We start from the raw sequence: 19,551 nt of genomic DNA, 5'->3' as shown, positions 1-19,551 counted from the left end.
TGCCTTTTAGCTTGTTGCAATGTATGCTACAAATCTAGTCCGCCAAAACTGGAATCTTTGCCGGCTAGAAGCCCAGATTATGGTGATGCTCGGCACTGGAAAATTAGCTTTTTGTGGGTGTAAGGTGCGTAAATGACATTCACATAGTCTAAAAAAGTTGGGATAATAATAATGTTTAGAGCATCAATTTTACCCTGGGGGCCACAGGGGTGTTTGGCCATCAACGAATTGTGTTAATTTGCTATTTTGATGGTGCGTAAGGTTTTGTAAATTAGTGTTATGGAATACCCGTTATCATTCTAATGAGAGAGTAAATTGTTATTCCATTATTCCAAAATCAATTACAGATAATAATACAAAGCTTCACCTCTACATAATATGCTTAAGACTAGGACTTTAAGCTGACAGCTAATACTTGGTCTAACACGCCCCTCAAGCACAAGGTTGGAGTGTGATAATATTGAGCTTGTCTCGTAGAGCTGTGAAGCGGGTGGCTGGTAAAGGTTTGGTGAAGATGTCCGCTAATTCATCATTCGTAGATACAAAGTTAACCCGGAAATCCGCAGAAGCGACTTATCACGGACGAAGTGGTAATTAATTTCGACATGCTTGGTCCTCGCGTGGAATACTGGGTTAGCATACATGTAGGTTGCGCCAAGATTATCACACGACGCCGGTCGGCCTGAATGCAATACTCCTTTAATAATGAAATGACCCAGGTAACCTCAGCAGATACGTCGGCCAGACATTTATATTCAGCTTCAATAGAGGAACGAGTCACAATCCGCTGTTTGCGCGACACCCATGAGATCAAGTTGGAGCCTAGAAAGACAGCGTATCTGCTAGTGGACTTGCGGTCAGTGGGACACCCTGCCCAATCAAAATTGAAGAAGGCGTGAATGTCATCTGATAGCAGCGAGGCCATGCGTAGCCCGTAGTCCATTGTTAAGAATTATGAGTATTTTTTTATGCATTGTGATTATATGGTATTATTAACAAGTTAACATACAATATGGAGTAGTTTCAGTCCATCATCAGTGTCTAATTGAATATAGGAAACAAATATAGGAAAAGGGAACAAGTAATTTATGAAACATTTTTTGGTTTCATTCAAGGAACAAAGTACAATATATAATGTTGCTTGACTGATTATTATCAGTGAATCACGCAGTTTTGACCAACAGTGTTTTGGTTAATCAGTTGCCTTAATCCAGTTAACGAAACTACTGAAATTCCGATTCGAAGACCCTCCACTTTTAACACAAGACAACACCTCTCCTTGAAGATCCACGGCTCTACTTTTGAAGGTTTCATCCCCAAACAATTGTTCCACCTTGTTCTTGATTTCCTGTCGTCCGATGACTCCATTCTCATTTCTATCGAACCCCAAACCAGTCTTCCAAACATCACAGATGTAACTTTTGTTGAATAACTGATCAGCAAAGTATGGCCAGCACAAGAAAGGCAAGCCATTGCTGACACCCTCAATGGTGGAATTCCAGCCGCAATGGCTCAGGAAACAACCGAGAGAGGGATGCGCCAACACTTTCTGCTGAGGAGCCCATTCAACTAACCGCCCACGATTGCGAGTTCTGTCTATGAACCCTTCAGGGTAAGCATTTTCAGATTCCTCAATAAACCCTTGCCTAACCACCCATAAAAATGGTCTGTTGGTTAGTTCAAGCCCAAGGGCAAGTTCTTGAAACTCTGCCATGTCGAAAATGGTGTGGCTTCCGAATGCAACGTAGATGACTGAGTTCAATGGCTGCTGGTCGAGCCATTTCAGGCAATCTGTGTCCTCCCGCCAAAAGTGGCCTGATGTTTTCCCAAGACGGTTGCTTGCTAGTAATGGTCCAATAGGTATCAGCTTCGGGTAGGCTGCAAATACCTCATATTCCATCGCCTGAGATGAGTTGCAGAGTAGCCACTCTGCTGATTTCACTGATTCATTGTTTTTGAATGCCAGATCGAAAATAAGCCTCTGTAACCCCGGATCGGTGAAACAGTTCCACGCTAAATCTGTAGTGTTCATAGCCGGCATGAGAGGCAACAATTTGATGCTCTGCTTTCTCAGTATTTCTCCTGGTCACAACAAATGTATATTTAATTTGTGTGAGAACGAAATTACTAGTTCACTAAGAAAATAAAGTTAATATTTCTTAGTTATATATATATTACCATTGTTGCCAACAATCCCATCATCAACTAGCTTCGGAACATTAAACATCATGGTTATAGAAGCAGCTGCAGCAGGCCAGAAAGCAACTGTCTGGAGTCCCAATTTGTTGGCCAAGTCAAGCGCCCAACCCAAATTTTCATCGGCAATAACACACGAAACTCTGTTCTCATCCGACTCATTTATGTTATGAATGAGAGCCTCCAGCTTCCCTGGAACAACCTCAAACAGTGCTTCTGTTAGCTTCTTCAGGTCATTCCTGTCCTCCTCCACTGCCAACCCGTCAGGGACCGATACGAGGTTTATAACATTGTCTGCCTCCGACATGGACTCGATGATTCGGTTGTGGTTGAACTCAGAATTGACAAAGGTGACTTTGCAGCCATGCTTGACTAAGTACTGGCAAAGCTCCATTAAAGGGATAACATGGCCTTGTGCTGGATATGGTATGGCTATGATATGTGGCTTTCTCATCGTTAATTGATTATTTTTTATCCTCTAATTTAATTTGCTTCTTCAATTCTTGCCTCGCACAGTCTTATAGCAAATGATCTCTGTATACTATGAATGCCATTGTTGTCCCCATAGGCCATGGGTGAGGTACAAAGATCTCCCAAATCTTTTTAAATTTTTAAAATATATGGGCTAGTTTTGGCATATTTGAATACAGTAGTGACATGTATCTGTTTACTGTGTTTTACATGTGATGATGACGATGTCCACGTTCTAGGTTTGGAAGACTCTAGAATTTACTTTCACTTTCACTTCCTCCATGTGTTGTAGCAGCCGGTGCAGTTCTTCAATTATAGTCCGTCAAAAATTATATTATGTTATTTTAAAAGGTTATGAGATAAGAGGACAAATAAAAAACATAAACAAATTAACATCGTGTTTGGTTCGTGGAATAAGTCGGGAATGAAATATCATTTCCGGGAATAGATCTATTCCACTGTTTGGTTCGTCATTCTATTCCTAGGAATAGCATTCGCGGGAATGAGCTATTCCCTTTGCAGGGGAATAGCCATTCCTAGGGGACTCCCTAGTATTAGCTATTCCCAAGTATTTGGGAATAGCTTTAATACTATAATACCGAAAATGCCCTTTTGTATTATATTATAATTATTAATATATATTAAAAATGTAAGTAATAATAATAATAATACATTTTTTATATAGGAGTATTTATGTCTTTTAAACACATTTCATTTCTATTCCTTAAACTAACTGAACATTGAAATTACATTCTTAAAGTCTATTCCTTCGACGAACCAAACAAAATAATACAATTTCTATTTTATTTCTTACCTATTCCATTACCTATGAAATAGTATTCCTATCCCTTTAAAATTCATTCCGTGAACCAAACATGCTGTAAATGTAATAAACAAATTTTTGTACACTGAAGATTCAAAATTATATACGGGCTTTTATTTAAATATTTTTTGAAGTGGTGTAGTGTTTGTAATACGGTTGGGTGTAAGGCCAAATTCATGCTTAAACATGGTAGGTATGTTGTTCAATCCTTTGAGGAGTGCCACAACCATTGTATGATTTCAATGTTGTCCAAGCCATTTCTAAAGGTGAATTGCAAACTTGGTCTTGGAGACTGGCGGTTTGTTGCTGACAAGTTTTTATTTGATCATGTTTTATCCCATGTTTACACTTTATTTTTTTCTTAAACTTTAGTATTATGTTTAAAAAGATCCTCGTTTACTTCATTTGATCAATTAGGTTCAAATTCCCTTGTTTAATAAAACATGATTGATTCCACATTTGTTTTAGAAGAAAATTGAGTCAAGTAGTAGATCATTGGAGGACAAAAAAGGAAGCGAGCCAAAGAGATTGAATTGACACAATTGATCATATTGGCAAACAAAGGTGAAAGTGGAGCAAAAGAGTAGTTATTACCATTGTTCAGTATTTTGCTTACATGTTGATATTAGCATTAATCCATTTAATAAAATTCATCAAGTTATTGTGTGAGCTACCCCCTTCTGCAATATTAGCCCTTGTGACTTCCTTGAGATGTAAAGCTCTCTCTTTAAACGACTTGTCTCCAAGCAACTGATCCACCTTGTTCTTGATCTCTTCACACTTTATGATCCCATCACTTCCATTATTTCTCTTCAAAGCCACCCCAATCTTCCATACATCACAGATGTAGCTTTGATTGATAAACTGGTCAGCAAAGTAAGGCCAACATAGGATCGGCACGCCATTGATAGCCGATTCTATGGTCGAGTTCCAACCACAATGGCTCAAGAAACAGCCCACAGATGGATGGCTTAAAACCCCCTGCTGTGGTGCCCAATTCACCACCATTCCCCGTTCTGTTGTGTATGTTTTCCTGTTTGCATCGACCCACAAGAAAGGCCTGTTTGTTAGCTCAAGCCCCTTGGCTAGCTCTTCAAATTGTGCTTCACTGAAAGCTGTGGAGCTTCCAAATGCTGCGTAAATGATTGAGCGTGGCGGGTGTTGATCAAGAAATTTTAGGCAATTTGGTTCTGCTGGCCAGAAAGATCCGGCTGGAGAAGTTGGGGTTGTGAGGCTTTTTGGGGCTAAAAGAGGACCAATGGGAACAATCTCTGGGGATAAGGAAAAGGCTCCTGGTTCAAGATTATAGGCCGAGTTGCAGATTAGCCAGTCTGCTGATTTTACAGACTTGTTATTGCCTAACATCATGTGAAAAATGATCTTCTGCATAGTCGAATTTCCCATGCGAACCCAAACAAAGTCTGAGGTGTTCATGAATGGCATTGTTGGGGCAAACTGAAATGTCTTGTTCTCTGCTGGAATACCTGAAAAAGTTAACCAACATGCCTTCAGTTAGTACTATGATTACCTTAGTAGACTACAAGTAGTATCTCTAAACTGTGTTGGGTAGAGGCAGGTAAAGGGCCAAGTCCATCAATTGATGGTTAGGAGATTGTTGGGCAAAAGTGGGTGAAAGGTGAAATCCAGCACCCTAATCACAAAAAATGTGTTGAATTAGCAATCTATAAAAAAAATAAATTTGCGTCTGCATTACTAGGTATAACTTTTGGCATAGTAGTAATAAAATTGTGTTTTCACTACTAACTATAGTTTTTGGTGTAGTGGTAAGTGCTTAATCCTAACAAACGGTGCAAGGAAATAAAGTTGTCTTTGCTATTAGCTATAACTTTTGGTGTAGTGGTCAGCGCTTAAGTTACGCATTCACTACTAGCTATACCTTTTGGCATAGTGGTAAGCCGTTTGATCCTGTCCTTTGAATTGTGATGGGATTAGAATCTAAAACCTTTCTTATGAAAGATCAAATAACAGTAATGTTATCAGATCACAAAATACTTGGCGATCGAGTACTAAAAATAGTAGTTGTCACTTGCCACCACCTTCAATGTTGATTATCCCATCATCAATTAGCTTGGGGATGTTAAATCCCAGCACCAAATTTGCTGCTGCAGCAGGCAAGAATGCCACGGTTTGTAGTCCCAGCTTCTTTGCCAACTCCAGAGCCCATCCAAGACTCTGATCAGCAACAACACAACTGATCTTCTCACCCTCAGATTCCGATGATGCATTGATATCCCGTATGAGTTTCTCCACTTTCCCTGGCATGATTTTGAAGATGGCTTCAGACAGTTTCCCGGGCACGTTGCTACTCTCATTTGATTCTGAGCCATCCAACACAGTAACCAGACGAATCCCATCATTTAATGCAACATCGTTTAGTGCTAATGAGTTTAGTATCCGGTTGTGAGTTGTTTCAGTGAGGGCGAAGGTGATGTTGATGCCATGCCTAGCTAAGCACTGAGCCAGCTCCATTAAAGGAATTACATGGCCTTGAACGGGATAAGGAATGAGTAGGACATGTGGGTTTCCCATCCTTGGTTTAGATTGTTTGAATGGTTTGCTGGCAATGCAGAAGAAGAACATACATTTTAGGTTGTCATCCTATTGTCTGGTAGCTTTGATGTTTTATGCCGAGTTGAAGCTGGGAATCTTTTCCAATCTTGTCGTCATTTTGCTAGGTTAATGAATTGAAATGAATGTACGGAAAATAATAGATTGGGAGATGGCCTAGCTGGACTGAAAATGATGGGCAATTCTTGGTGATTTCACTGCTTTAATTTTGGCTCTTAATCAATTGCCAAGAAATGTGGTTTTCAAGATTACATCATCGGATCGGATCGGATCAGAATCAACAATTACTTAATTAACTAAGTTAAGCTTTCTAAACACTTCCAAAAAGTGATGTTGACTACTTAGCTATATAGTCAAAACAAAATTGTGCAGCAGAAAATAGTTTTTCAAGAAATTTTAAATCAAGTAAAAAATTTAACAACTTATATGTGGTAAAAATTTAAGTGGAGTAAATGAAACAAATAATTTTATAGTTGTTTGAAGATGAAGTAATTTTTCTACTTGACTCTTTTTCTATAATCCCGGAGAAATTCACTATAATCACATTTTCAATACAATTACACCGAATTTTAAATCAATGTTTTGATTACACGGCCTGGTCAATAGGTTTTCATAGGCAAACTCCTATGACTCTTCCTCGAGATTTACAAGACAACGGTTGAAACAAAACAATTCAAGATGGATCATGGGATCCAAGACTTGGATGGTAGGCTTACGTTCAATCATTATGGCTCATACAAGTGCGTGAACCGTACCATCAAATAATGTACATTTAGTATATTAAAAATGTATTTTTTGTTATGGTCTGCACAGCACTATATGTGGATTATGGTCCACACAATAATTTGTCCTTACCGTTCAATTGGGCCGTCCAACTGGGTCGAAGAGAGTGAGCATCAATTGTTATATCATATGGATCAAGATCTACCTTGTATTGTGAACTCTGATTCAAAAATTATGTGTCTACATTAACATATTATGTGTCGTGTCTTCAATTAATAAATTGTGCAGGTAAATAAATTGAAGGCTCATAATATGTTAACTGCAGACACATAATCTGAAAGTTATTTTGGATCAATGTCCACAATATAAGCTGGACTCTAGTACATGGTATAATTATAATCCGGGCCCATTTTGATAGATCTGTTGAGATTAGCCCACTGGAAAGTTCAGCAAAATCCATAATATTGGGCTAGCTTATCTTAGATGCTCACATTAATAAAAGATTAAAAACCACTAGTTTTATAAACATTTTTACATCTTGAATTGGCACATTATTTGTTTCGTATGTTAATTACTTTTGAAGTCAAACTACTATCTGACCTTTTGGCAAATTACAGTCCGTACAGTTGTGTGGACCACAATCCAAAACGACATTATTGAATTTTATAAATTAGAATAATGTACATTATGAGTTAGAATAATGTACTTTATGTGCTAGAATAATTTACATTTTGTATTAAAATATTGAAACTTATGGGGTAAGATAATTTACTTTATGAGTTAGAATAATGTACATTATGCTTTAGAATAATGTACATTATTAGTGATAAAAATGTATGTTGCAATGAGTCGCGTGAAAAAAATTTGCGTAAAACAACGTCGTTTTGGACCGTGGTCCACGCAGTTGTCCTTAATTGTTTCACTTTTTAAAGTATATGGATTAAATTGAACAAAATTAAGGTAAAAGGAATACATTAAACAAAACACTATAGTATAGGGGCCTCATAGGTACTTTGACCGTAAGGCTCAAAGCGGTTACTCCATTAGCAATATTTAAATATGAGACTTTATAGAAATTAAAATCAAATTCTTTCTATTTAGATCACATGTATGTTATTGGTACATCTTAACAAATTATGACTTTTTACACAATTCAACTTTTTTATCAATACTTGACATTATTCAAACATTAGGCTCCAACTAGCTAAAATTTCATTTAAGTACCTCTATCACTATTTGCAAAACTTAAACCAGAAACCTTTTTAAAGGAAAATCAAGTTCTTTTTATGATAGTTAGAACTATTTTAGTTGGATTATATTATATATTTATATATTTAAATAGCATGCATGTTTGTTTAATACAATTCTATATGGTACCGTAGCCACTTCCATAGTACTTCATTGTCATCTTTGAACTAAGAATACATATTAGTCTAGAACTCTAGATGGACTGAAAAGATGAGCGATTATTAATTATAGATTATATCTTCAAAAAAAAATTATAGATTATTAATTTTAATAGGAGTTAATGCGATTTTGAAAATTATGATCGGACTCGATACGAGGTTTTCAGTATCTTGGTCTCAATATGTCAGAATTCTTGTCGTACTGTCATCATTGTTGTTTATGTACAGGGACAGAAAGGCTGTGTCTACCAAACATCAGTTACATCAAGGATCTCGACAGTAAATACAAGATCCAATCGTACACCTGGCTACCATCCCCACACAGGGCAGAGGGTGGAGGCAAGAGGGTAAAACCGTAAATGCACCTCACCCTCCACGTGGTGATAACTGACCTGTGGATTGTGATAATAACATTGGAGAAAAAAAAAACATAAAGTGTGGTAAAGAATGATGAGATGATATGAGGCAGAAATCTTTGTTCATAGGAGTGAACATATTACCCAATTGTTGTCAGCATGCAGAAATTGTCCTGTTTTAGGGAAGAGACCCCTCCCTGGATTCTCTCATCCAACCAACCACAGACAAGCCTGCTTATGTCTATAAAACCAAACATTATTATATGCAGATTGACTTTTTTTTGCTTTTTTGTTTATTCCTCACAACAAACAATCTCAGGCATCACTTTCCACCATGTGACTGCCATTATCTGATACTTTAACATTAAAGTCAGCAGTATCTTGATTTCAATGTGGCAAATCAAACACAATAAAGCCTGCCCTTGTCCTTTCTGTGACATGCACCACCTGCCTTTGAAGTGGAGGTCCACAAAATCTTTCATAATAAATACTTGTAAATATAAAGGTCATAAAAAAGCTTTTCTGCTTCTGCAGATATCATCAGTTAATGAACAGCACCTTCCCAATCCCATAGTTGGGTAACTTTTTTTAAGATATTACTGTCTACTGCCAAAGGTAAAATGCAATGAAGGGGTAGGGACAGAATGGGTAAATATAGGCACAAGTTTTACCAAAGGATGATTAGTTGAAAACCTTAACCCTCTTCAGGGATCCTGTTGGATTACAATACTAAATACAAACATTCAATGGCAACCCCCAAGTACACTTCTGTGACTCAACAACTTGATTATGTAATATTGCAGAGCATGCAGAGACTTGAGCATGAAAGCTTTCAAAAACTAAACTATCAGATACGTGTATAATACATCTAGCCATAGTTTATCAAGTTTGGTATCCATCGTGCATTCATATGGATCACCTAACCTAATAGCTTCTTCAAAAGATAATATTGATGATTTCCTTACTACTAGAACTAGATTGCCATAAAGTTAATATACAACAAGCAATATATACTGTCTGAAAGGTGATGGAAGGCAGGCCTTGATTTAAAAATTCACTGGTATAATTAATTGCACCTAACTTATCTTGAAGGTTATTTTCTTCTGCATGTCCTTGGTGTTTACTTGTGAGCCAGCATAGGATATAGATTGGAGCAATTTGAATGCATACCAGAGAACATGAAACCAGAGACCTGCAGGCATGGCGTTGTCTTCCAGTCAATCAATGATCATAGAGACAGACAATTTACTCCCTCTGGCACTGTCTTAGGCATTGGAAATGCAATAACGTATCTCTGTGGGGCTGATTTTAGCACAGCAGGAGTGGACCCAGAAGATGTATCAACTGCACCACTATGGCCCCTGTTATGGAATCTGGCAAAACGGTTGATGATAGAGAACTTCTCCAACTCCTGTGATTCAACCTTCAAGTCTAAGATGGAAGCTCGTTTCTCCAGTCTGCATCATAAACCAAAGTGTGATTTAAAAGTTTATTCAAAAATAAAAGATCACCATAAAGAACAATTTCTTGAAAAGGCCGCAAAGGATCATTTATTTCATTCTGCATTATGCAGGAGCCATTCGTAGCTCCTCTAAAAGTGTGAGAAAACCCATAGTAAAGGACTGTGAAGAAATAAATGGTTGAGAAATCAAACTGTCAATTTAATTGAATGTGTTCTCCCAACTATACTTCTTCAGTTATTTGGCTATACTAAGCAGTTATGAAGGTGACAAGACATGGAAATGAATCTTGGAATAACAATGACCCCTACCTGATGAAATCAGCTTCAAGCCCCTTTGCTCTACAGATGAAATTTTCCATGGTTTTTAAGAAATCTGTGCCATGAAGTGTGCCAGGACTCTCTACCTTGTCGGATGACCTGTAGACATTTGAAAACAAATGGTGATTAGAGCAAGGGAATCTCTACTAAAGTCAAGTCTCAAAATTTTACCCATTCTTGTCTCAATATGTGTTGGGTTAACGAAATTTAATTGCTCAAGGTGAAATGGGGAGAAGTGAAGGTAACCCATTACAGATAAAATCTTACATATCACCAGCAGTAAATTGCCTGTGAAAATCATGAGCCATGTTGCATGCATCACCTAGGGCTAATCTAGCAACGAAATACACCACACTATCACAATTTGAGAAGGCATCTGCTGAGACAATGACTGCTGGTGCTGGACGAAAAATCTGTTGCATTATCTGGGTTGTCTTGGTAAGCCTTCTCTTTGCTCGATGCATTGGAGCCAAATCTTCAACTAATAGAGCCTCATTTTCCACCTGTTAAAAAAAGCAAGCTAGTTAGAAACAACTTTAAAAAGCTAATAAAATATATGTACCCATCGTAAGGGGGTTGCAAGAGTTAAGTTTCACCAAGAATTACACACCTTCTGATTTATTCTATTTGAAGCTAGACACCATTCCAATTCTGCCATGCTGAGACAATTAACAGAGATATAGCAAGTTAAGATCACGTGCTCAACTTTAGTAAATGAGTGAAGACAAAGTCCAAATTGAATAAAAAAAAAATTCCTTCAAAGATGTAGAAAAGGGTTTTGTTGTAGAATGCCAATGCTGTCATCAAGAAAAATGTTAAAGTACAATTTCCACACCTGATATTTGGACATTTTAGTGAACCTTGAGTCACTTCTTTGTTCCATGGCAGAGAATCAAAGAAGCCAAGCTTGCGCTTCTTCAACTTCCTGATGGCCAAATTTTGGTCTGAGACATTCAAAGGCAACTCATACGAGTTTGGTAACTGTGTACCAACTACTGAAACTGTAGAGGTAGTTGGCCATATGTTGCTCCCTTTACTGGCATCAGATGAATTTGCTCTCGAAATGGAGCTACTCATTTGCAAGTTATCAAGGGTCTTACCGACAGCTAACTGTTGTAAAGTGTTCTTAGCAGCTAGCATTGACAAGATCTGCCCATTTTTTGAGTTTCCATGATGCTTGAACCAGGGGGGAGCCATTTGTAAACTGTTCCTACCCTCTTCTACCTTGTTAGAAGCAATGCTGGCACTGACAGTCTGATTAGCCTGACCAAGCATTACCATCAGTGAATTATCTTGAACTGGGGTCTGGGAAAAATCTTTGTTAAATTGATCTTCTCTAGTCTCTGAAGAGAAGCCAAAAACTTTATTTTCCTGATGTGAAAGTAAATTATACTGTGTTGCATTCACTTCGTTCTTTTCCATATTTCTGGCCCCCGTATATTTCCCTGACATCTTATTAAGGTCACTCTCAGCATTCATCAGGGACTGCACCTGATTTTGATGGTGACCTAGTAGTGGCCTCAAAGAATGGCCAAAAGTTTCAAGATCTCTTGCAGAGGGAGTTGGTGGATAATTCTTATTCTGCTCCCCTTGCTTGCTATCCAATCCTTGTGAATTTTGCAAAGAATCAACTACTTCAGCCCCTTCTCTAAATGAGCTTTGATTGTGTTGCCCCTCTGAATTCCTTGTAGTATGCTCACGACTGCTAGTTGTTGAAGCAGTAGGTTGAAGCAAACTAGATGAGACCTTGTGGAATCCCAACTGAAATTGATTTTGTTGGGCTTGAACGTCTGGCAGCATTGACTGCCCTGGTTGCTGATTCACATTTGAGACAACTGATAGCTTATTGACTGGCATAGTCTCCAGAATTGAAAATTCTTGATTGTGACAGTTGGCAGCAGTTACATGAGAGACCTCTTTGGTCAAAGAGGGAGTAGTTGCCTGGCCAGAAAACATTGCTTGTGGAGAATGACTCGCCGCAGGCAAAGGAAGGTTTTGATTTTGGAGTTGATTATACGACTGCAAAATTTTAAAGGAAAAGTGATGTTACAAACTCCCTGCAATTGGATATAACACTTAAAACATTTTCATAAATTTTAATCTTATAAAGTAGAAGAAATGACTCATGAAAACATGGATTTATAGAGTGAACATTCTGTCGAACTCACCATAGGTAAAGGTTCAAGAGATGCGTGTGATCTGGGTATCCATTGAGATGGTGACCCCAACCTTACGCCATTGCTTTGAGAAGTGGAAGAGCTATTATCTGGCTGATTAAAAGATGTTTCAGAGGCTTTCATCTGGGTCCTTTCAGATGATTGAACAAATTCTTTACAATTAAACTGTGTTCCTGTTCCATGCTCCACAATTTTGCCATCCGTGTTAAACCGGTGTAGCAGATGTTTCCTACCACAGAAAGGAGAAGAGGGAAATAGGATTCTAAGATTTATGCAATAATAACATGAAGCAAATAACTTAGACAAGTGAATCATAGATTAGCAAGCAACAGCTTAATTTTGAAGGATGACTGTACAAATAATCAGAGCACACTTAAGTCTGAGAATAAGTATGGCCAGAAATTGCTTTCTGCTGTGCATATGGAGGTAATCCAACTTTGACATTTGATACCTTGTATCAGCAGTGGTACTTTGGCCATGAAAGCTAGGCGATGTTTCCAGAAGACTAGGCATAGGTCCATCATTGTCTCCACGGGGAATGAAATTACTTGGGTGGCGTGGCAATTGGACCTTTTACAAAAGGTAAACAGGATCAGCATTATAGATAATTGGATGGTTAAGGTTGTTTATATTCCTAAAAATGTTCATCCTTACTTGTTCGGGAGCCATTATAATATTAGAGACATTATTGTTATATTGCCCCAAGTGCCTTTGTTCACTACCACTTAAGACCTGAGATGTCTGTGAAATACAAAGCATTCTTGTCAGTGGAGTTCAGAGTGTATCCATTTTCCTGTGAAAATCCACAGGGAAAAAAAAAAAAAAAAAAAAAAAAAAGAAGAAGAAAGAGCATTAGGGTCTACCTGATGATATGGCTTTTGTTGACTATCTACCATGGGGAGATGTGTTGTAGTCCCATGAAGCCACAATTTCCCACTCAATCCAAGTCCTACACAAGATTGATTGCTGTCAAGATAATTCTCTTTTCCAAGAGAGTCTGCACCTGTAGAGTTCATAACATGTTGATTGATTTCATGATCAACAATTTGCTTAAACTCAGTTGTGCTTTTCTCTGGTACAGCAGTAACATTATTCAATGGAGACTTTTCCTCATTAACTTCTGTATTGACTTCTCCAGATTTCCCTTCATTCAAACCAAAAACTGAATCAGAAAATTAACCTGCCTGTCACAACAATTAGTCCACAAACAATGCAAATATGCATGCCAGGCACATTGCTCTTAAGTTCTTAAACTTTGGCTAAGCATTCGTATAATCTAGGGGGAGGGCAGACATGTCCTGCATTTTTGTTATTATAATTACAAGGACATAGATGGAAACCTGTTAAATTGCTGCGGGATTGGCCACGCTCTGTATGCTCATAATGTTGACTGGGCCAAGATTTTTGAGCAGGTGATGCTATTTGAACCAGCTGACTTTCCTTCACTGGTTGCTTTTGTCGTGGGCTACAATCCAACCACTTTCCAGCATATTTAGGAGAATCAGAGTGTATCTCCTCTTTCTGTCCAGGAAATTGGTGATTTAACTGTTGAAGACCCTGGAAGTTGCAGCTCATACTATAACTTTGGTTCAGAAACTCAGGTTTTGAACTAGGTGATGAAGCATTCTGCAGGCTGTTATCAATCCAATTACTTTGTTGCCTCCCACTGTCTACATAATTAGAGGGCTGGTTTTCAGTTGAAAGTTCTGGATTCTGAAAGCTCAAGCCACTCCACTCCTCTTGGAGGCCAGTATCACTACTAGAAGCCTCTGCAACCGCAGACTGCATAAGGGCACTCCAACTACCACTCTGAACAGAGGGAAAAGAATTCATACAATCTGAATTTCCCAATGCACTTCCAAAACCACTCATTCCCAAGTTACCATGCTCACCAAGATTAGATTCCCAACTATCATCTGTATTGAACAAAATCTTCTGTTCCAGTGGATCCAGAGAACAAGAGCTCTGAGAATTACCCATGTTTGGCAGCTTTGGTGCGGAGAGAGCAGACCAACTTACTTGTTCTCGGCTACCACAAGATTCCTGCATTGATGATTTGCTTGGCAAAGCACTCACTTGCTGGAAGTTTCCAGCTAGAAGTCCATCCAAACTTTGAACAGGAACTTGTCCAAAGAAGTTCTTCTCTTGAAACACTTGTTTGGGAACAGAAGCAACGTCCGGCATGAAAACATGACCAGAATCACTGCTAGATGCATTGGACTGTCCACTCATAAAAGAGTTGTTGAAAGTTGCATGTTGCAACATGGGTAGCTCCAATTGGTTATTGTTGCTATTAGTCAAGACACTGGTTGTCTCATTAGATAGCCCTTGCAAAGCAGAGTAAGGATTCAAATTATTTCCTGTGCCAACAACAGATCCTCCATATATAGACATATTAAGTTGATGCGGTAATACACCCATTGCAGCCTGACTTTGACCTTGTGAAAAAATTGATCCATTTGGAAATCCATGATCAACTATAGAGGAACCACGCTGCATCAATTGCATGTTTCCAGCAGAAAATATTTGTGATGTGTCACGGATTGGTGTTCCATTAACTATAGGGGGCAGTTGAACCCCAGAAGTCTGCTTATTAAACACCGAAACTTGATTCATATAATTCTGCTGACTCAAGTCACCTATTTGCTGAAGTTGCCTTTGACGCTGCAGTTCCTGAAGCTGTTTGAACATTATATGCCGCTGCAACATCTGTATGTCAGGAAATTCATGCTGTTGCCTAGGCTGAGGTTGCGACATCCCAAGTTGTACGGGTGTAACACGGCCACTCCAAAAGAAACGTACAACAGACAGATCCCAAAATCTATCAAAATTTGTCAATCTGCTGAGATAATAGTTACCTTACAAGATCATTGATTTTCACATCTCTGGGGCTACCAATTTAGTAGACATACCTTGCATGCTAAACTGGAGAACTCAGCGTTATCAGCCTACGTGATCTCATCACTGATTGAAAGAGTATTAGTTTCAGCAGACACCTAAGTGCCAATGTCAACCCTGAGAGCAAACTCCTAGAGGCACAGAGAACTTCTGGATCCTATTGGCAGATTAAGCTGTAAGCAAAACATATAAAGGTGAACTTTCCAAACTGTGAAAGGAAAAGCAGAAACTATACACAAGTTAACAAATATTAATCAAACATTTTACTACTAGATTTACGATACTAATTTTGTACTGCAAGAGTTGAGCTTTCCCATTAAAATGGAACATCGATGACTTCACTCAACACCAAGGCAAATTAAATAAATTAGTATCAGATGTCAACACTGTATTTGGATTCAATCAGTCATACAGAAATCCCACAACTATTTTTATTCCCCTTATACTAATATAACCATCTTTAATTATTCTATAAATTATCCTACTGCATTACTCAGTTAAGCCCAAGTCAACTAAGAGAACACTGAAATTAGCTTCAAAAAGAAATCCCCTTATATTGTGAAGCAAAAAATACACGAAATAAAAAAGCATACTGCTACATATAGTGGTATTACATGAAAATACAGACAGTGAGACAGCACATAATCACGAAAATGAATTAAATTAAAATTAGTGCACTTAAGACTGTCACTAATCTACACCCAGACTATGTCAAGCATAAATTACAGATGCACATGCAAAAATTGACAGCTGCACTAGAGAAACCACAAACTAAAAACCCTAGGAAAAGCCACTGCATGCCACAATTAAACTCCTAAAACCCTCGCACCCAAACATGAACAAACACAATAAACATTCCAGGAGAAACAAATTCTAAACCCATTTCACCAAATTTGAGGCTCAAAAATCCTTTACCATAACTCTGACTGGCAATTGCACCACAATTAGGCAACCACACACAAAAATGATTTTAAGCAAATAAGTAAGAAATTTTTTATAAATCTTTGAGCAAGCACAAGCTACAAAGCACCAAACTCATAGCTCTACGAGTGTCCAAAACTCCAAAGGCAATGATCTCAGTGAAAGGTGAAAGAATTAAGCGTTTATTCTCCTGTGTAGGCGAACTTACACTGAAGAAGCTGCAATAATGGAGATCAAAGCACTGTGATTTTTCTCAGCTGTAACTTCAGCAAATGCATACACTTGCTATATATGATTGTATATATTATGTGTCTATAGATCTGCCTTCACTTTTCTCTCACTAAAACGGTGAGCTGAGTAAGGGTGGGGTGGGTGGGCTCTTTCAGACAGGGCCGAAGATAAAGCTATTGATACAGTGCGGAGCGGAATTGTATATATATTTTTTCAACGAACTCAGAAGCGAACAGGGCAGGCTCGGGCCGTGCCTCTAGCTTCGGAGGGGTCCGAAGCTGAAACAGGGAAGAGAAATATCGACGAGTTTCGGCATCGTACATGGACATCTTAAATTAGCCGTTGATGGAGATGCCTAGGATATGGAGGGCTAGGATTTGCGGTGTAAGTTAGCATCTAGAAGTCTAGAACAGCCCCGTGTGAACGTGAGAAAATTGAGGGATTTTTTTGACCACGCGCCTTTTGTGCACGCGTTGTTGATTGCTATCTTTTTAAGATTGCCTTTTTTTTCTTTTTTGCTGTTCTCTTTGTTTTTTTTTTTTTGTTCATGTGGAAAATTGATTTATGTTTTTCAAATTTTTGCGGGAGCTTGAACGAGAACGAGTGTACTTGTCCGCCGCCATACTTAGCTTAGCTCGTTTGGCAACCTCATCGGTGGGGCCTATTATTATTAGCTTCTACACTCTCAAAATAATTGTACCAACTTTAGTTAATTTATATTAATTCAATTATATTTCTTCTAATTTCATATTAAAAAATATTGTGATATCATATTGTTCTTTTTTTCTTTTTCTATTCCACCAAGAAAGCCAGTGAACTCTAGTTTACATGATTCAAGAAAGAATATATATTTGACTTCTGAATATATAGCTAAAATATGTTTAAAATATGTTTATTCTTTTTAATATAATTATATAGCGTTTGATATATATAACTTTAATAATAGTTTTAGTACAGATACTTATTGTTAAAATTTAAAAAACACACATTTGTAAACTATATATAAATGCAGAAAGTTTATACTTTTTTTGCATATGTACCAATAAAAATGTTTATTGTTATTTACTAAAGACACAAATAACTCATTTTTAGTAGTATTTTTTTTAAGACCAAACAAACACAACTGCATTAATCAATCAAAAAAATTATCCTGGAGACAATTACAGGGTTCACCCTCCCATGTAAGAACACAAGATAATGAGCTAGCAAACTTGGCTAATCTATGAGCAAGAATATTATTGCATCTAGAAGTGAACATAACTTGGGGACCCCCACTAGTTCGAAGAAGAGAGCGACATTCTTTGATGACATTACTAGCATAAGTAAGATTGTCTCTATCATCATTAATATAATGTTGTTGCAAGCATTTAAGCAATTAGTTTGAATATCAACCTCCTTCCAACATTTCTCTCTAAGTCATAGGAGGTCTCTTTGCATGCCAATAATTCGGCCACAGAAGGATCAACGATACAGTTAAGGCAGCCCCCTTTGACAGCCACAAACTCTTCATTTCTATTCAATAAAACTATACCAAAGAAAATTTTTCTCTAATTGGGAGATAAAGCAACATCGACTTCACAAATCATGCAGTCTCGCCTAATAGGGTTACTAAGAAACTGTGGAACCATAGCCCCAAGTCAACTCCAATAGTGGTTAATTATACTTTGAGGATATAAAATTTGAAGAAAGGTATATATATTGTCAAAAAAAACATCATATCAACTATTATTTAAACAAAATGATAATTATATATATACAATAGTGTTAAGACTTCTTTCTATTTAATATAAATGTTGATGATATGACAATAATATAATGTATAGTTTTAAAAGTAAGAAAATACTATAGAGATATAGATAGCTTAAGCATAATACTTTTTTTTATATCAATGAATTTATTTTAGAATTTGGTTATATATATGTTGTGCATCAAAATTGTAATTGCATCATTTTGCAACTTAAAACATAAAATAAAGTTTCTAGTTAGACAACATTTTATTGTCCTGTCATTTTGTTACCTTAGTGCATATCAATTATTCATGGGAGTTCCATGTTCCGAGAAGATATGGATTATATACAACTATTGCACATCCTGGTTTCCATCATTATTATTCACTCCAAAATAGTAAAAATAATTCTAAATAAATAAATAGAATTAAAATAACATAAATTAAAATTAAAACATGACATAATAAAAAGTTTTGGATTTGACTTTTTTTAGTAAGTGTCTCATGCGATGAATCCTAAATAATCTCACGGTGCCACGGTGGAGAGATAATATGCAAAAATAAAATAAAGAAAATAAAAGTACCATAAATTAGTTATGTTAGTTAGAGCACAACTAATATTAATTGTGTTAGTTAGAGCACAACTAATATTAATTGCATCAAAAGTTCACAATTTTGAGTTACACGGGGTGATTAGTGTAATTAACTGATGGTGTATATAGTACAGTCAATTAATGAACACATAGGAGTGTACATTTACAGTGCAAATTTTGATGAAAATATTTTAGGGAAAATGCGTTGTTAATTCCTCAATTATACTCCTCTAACTCTTCAAACAAATTACAATAACTATTAAACTCTATTTAAATTTTACTTAGTACATGAGTATTTTAGTATTTCTTTTTAATATTTTTTTAGTTATAATATTTTTTACTCTCAATATTTTATTTGTAAAAATTTTTTTAAAAAAAGACCTAAATTTTAACATGTTCGCGTAGGAAAAATATGGACAATGTACCCAAATTGAAGAGAAAAATTTTAGAAAAGAAGGTTGTCAATTCTCTGTTTTGCAAATAAAATATAAAAATGTAAAAGTTATAAAGAATGGAGATAATAAAATTTTAAAATACACATGTACTAAGTATAATTTTAATAGAGTATAATAGTTTTGTTCTTTAAGGGGTTAAAATCGTAATTTTTTTAAAGTTAGGAGTGTATATTGTAACTATAAAAAAAATTAGGGACTAAAACAGC

General features: G+C 36.9%; 3 protein-coding genes across 5 annotated transcripts; all 3 read right to left on the bottom strand.

Moving 5' to 3' along the window:
• Positions 1 to 1,085: 1,085 nt before the first annotated feature.
• Positions 1,086 to 2,780, bottom strand: LOC116000001 (UDP-glycosyltransferase 83A1-like). Its single transcript, XM_031239990.1, has 2 exons — positions 2,179 to 2,780; positions 1,086 to 2,082 (listed from the first exon to the last, which is right to left on the bottom strand). The coding sequence occupies exons 1-2, from the start codon at positions 2,648 to 2,650 to the stop codon at positions 1,193 to 1,195; spliced, it is 1,362 nt and encodes a 453-aa protein (XP_031095850.1). The 5' UTR covers positions 2,651 to 2,780; the 3' UTR covers positions 1,086 to 1,192.
• A 1,238-nt stretch (positions 2,781 to 4,018) lies between these two features.
• Positions 4,019 to 6,083, bottom strand: LOC116000218 (UDP-glycosyltransferase 83A1-like). The gene is made up of 2 exons (XM_031240249.1): positions 5,548 to 6,083; positions 4,019 to 4,974 (listed from the first exon to the last, which is right to left on the bottom strand). Exons 1-2 carry the CDS (start codon positions 6,038 to 6,040, stop codon positions 4,103 to 4,105), a joined length of 1,365 nt encoding a protein of 454 aa, XP_031096109.1. The 5' UTR covers positions 6,041 to 6,083; the 3' UTR covers positions 4,019 to 4,102.
• A 3,219-nt stretch (positions 6,084 to 9,302) lies between these two features.
• Positions 9,303 to 16,729, bottom strand: LOC115998346. Of its 3 annotated transcripts, XM_031237896.1 has the most exons (12): positions 16,549 to 16,729; positions 15,434 to 15,592; positions 13,862 to 15,342; positions 13,385 to 13,683; positions 13,176 to 13,262; positions 12,973 to 13,091; positions 12,513 to 12,750; positions 11,180 to 12,363; positions 10,955 to 11,003; positions 10,612 to 10,847; positions 10,336 to 10,443; positions 9,303 to 10,021 (listed from the first exon to the last, which is right to left on the bottom strand). In XM_031237896.1, exons 3-12 carry the CDS (start codon positions 15,276 to 15,278, stop codon positions 9,793 to 9,795), a joined length of 3,966 nt encoding a protein of 1,321 aa, XP_031093756.1. In that variant the 5' UTR covers positions 15,279 to 15,342; positions 15,434 to 15,592; positions 16,549 to 16,729; the 3' UTR covers positions 9,303 to 9,792. The 3 variants fall into 3 exon arrangements, with proteins under 3 accessions (XP_031093756.1, XP_031093755.1, XP_031093757.1); XM_031237895.1 differs by having other exon boundaries at positions 13,862 to 15,592; XM_031237897.1 differs by having other exon boundaries at positions 13,385 to 13,665; positions 13,862 to 15,592.
• Positions 16,730 to 19,551: the final 2,822 nt, after the last annotated feature.

This window comes from Ipomoea triloba, chromosome 12, assembly GCF_003576645.1.
Source record: "Ipomoea triloba cultivar NCNSP0323 chromosome 12, ASM357664v1".
NCBI classification, from domain to species: Eukaryota; Viridiplantae; Streptophyta; class Magnoliopsida; order Solanales; family Convolvulaceae; genus Ipomoea; species Ipomoea triloba.
Note: the sequence above shows the minus strand (reverse complement) of the source record. Positions and strands in the feature narration are given on the sequence as shown.

What these genes read in the sequence shown, in the direction of transcription:
- LOC116000218 (XM_031240249.1), bottom strand. Translation starts at nt 6,040, where the DNA reads ATGGGAAACCCACATGTCCTACTCATTCCTTATCCCGTTCAAGGCCAT. An exon ending in TGGGATAATCAACATTGAAG is followed by an intron (nt 4,975 to 5,547) that starts GTGGTGGCAAGT and finishes TAACTTTTTCAG; the next exon opens with GTATTCCAGCAGAGAACAAG.
- LOC115998346 (XM_031237895.1), bottom strand. Translation starts at nt 15,278, where the DNA reads ATGTCGCAACCTCAGCCTAGGCAACAGCATGAATTTCCTGACATACAG. An exon ending in ATCCCGCAGCAATTTAACAG is followed by an intron (nt 13,684 to 13,861) that starts GTTTCCATCTAT and finishes TTTCTGATTCAG; the next exon opens with TTTTTGGTTTGAATGAAGGG. An exon ending in CAAATAGAATAAATCAGAAG is followed by an intron (nt 10,848 to 10,954) that starts GTGTGTAATTCT and finishes TTTTTTTAACAG; the next exon opens with GTGGAAAATGAGGCTCTATT.
- LOC116000001 (XM_031239990.1), bottom strand. Translation starts at nt 2,650, where the DNA reads ATGAGAAAGCCACATATCATAGCCATACCATATCCAGCACAAGGCCAT. An exon ending in TGGGATTGTTGGCAACAATG is followed by an intron (nt 2,083 to 2,178) that starts GTAATATATATA and finishes TGTTGTGACCAG; the next exon opens with GAGAAATACTGAGAAAGCAG.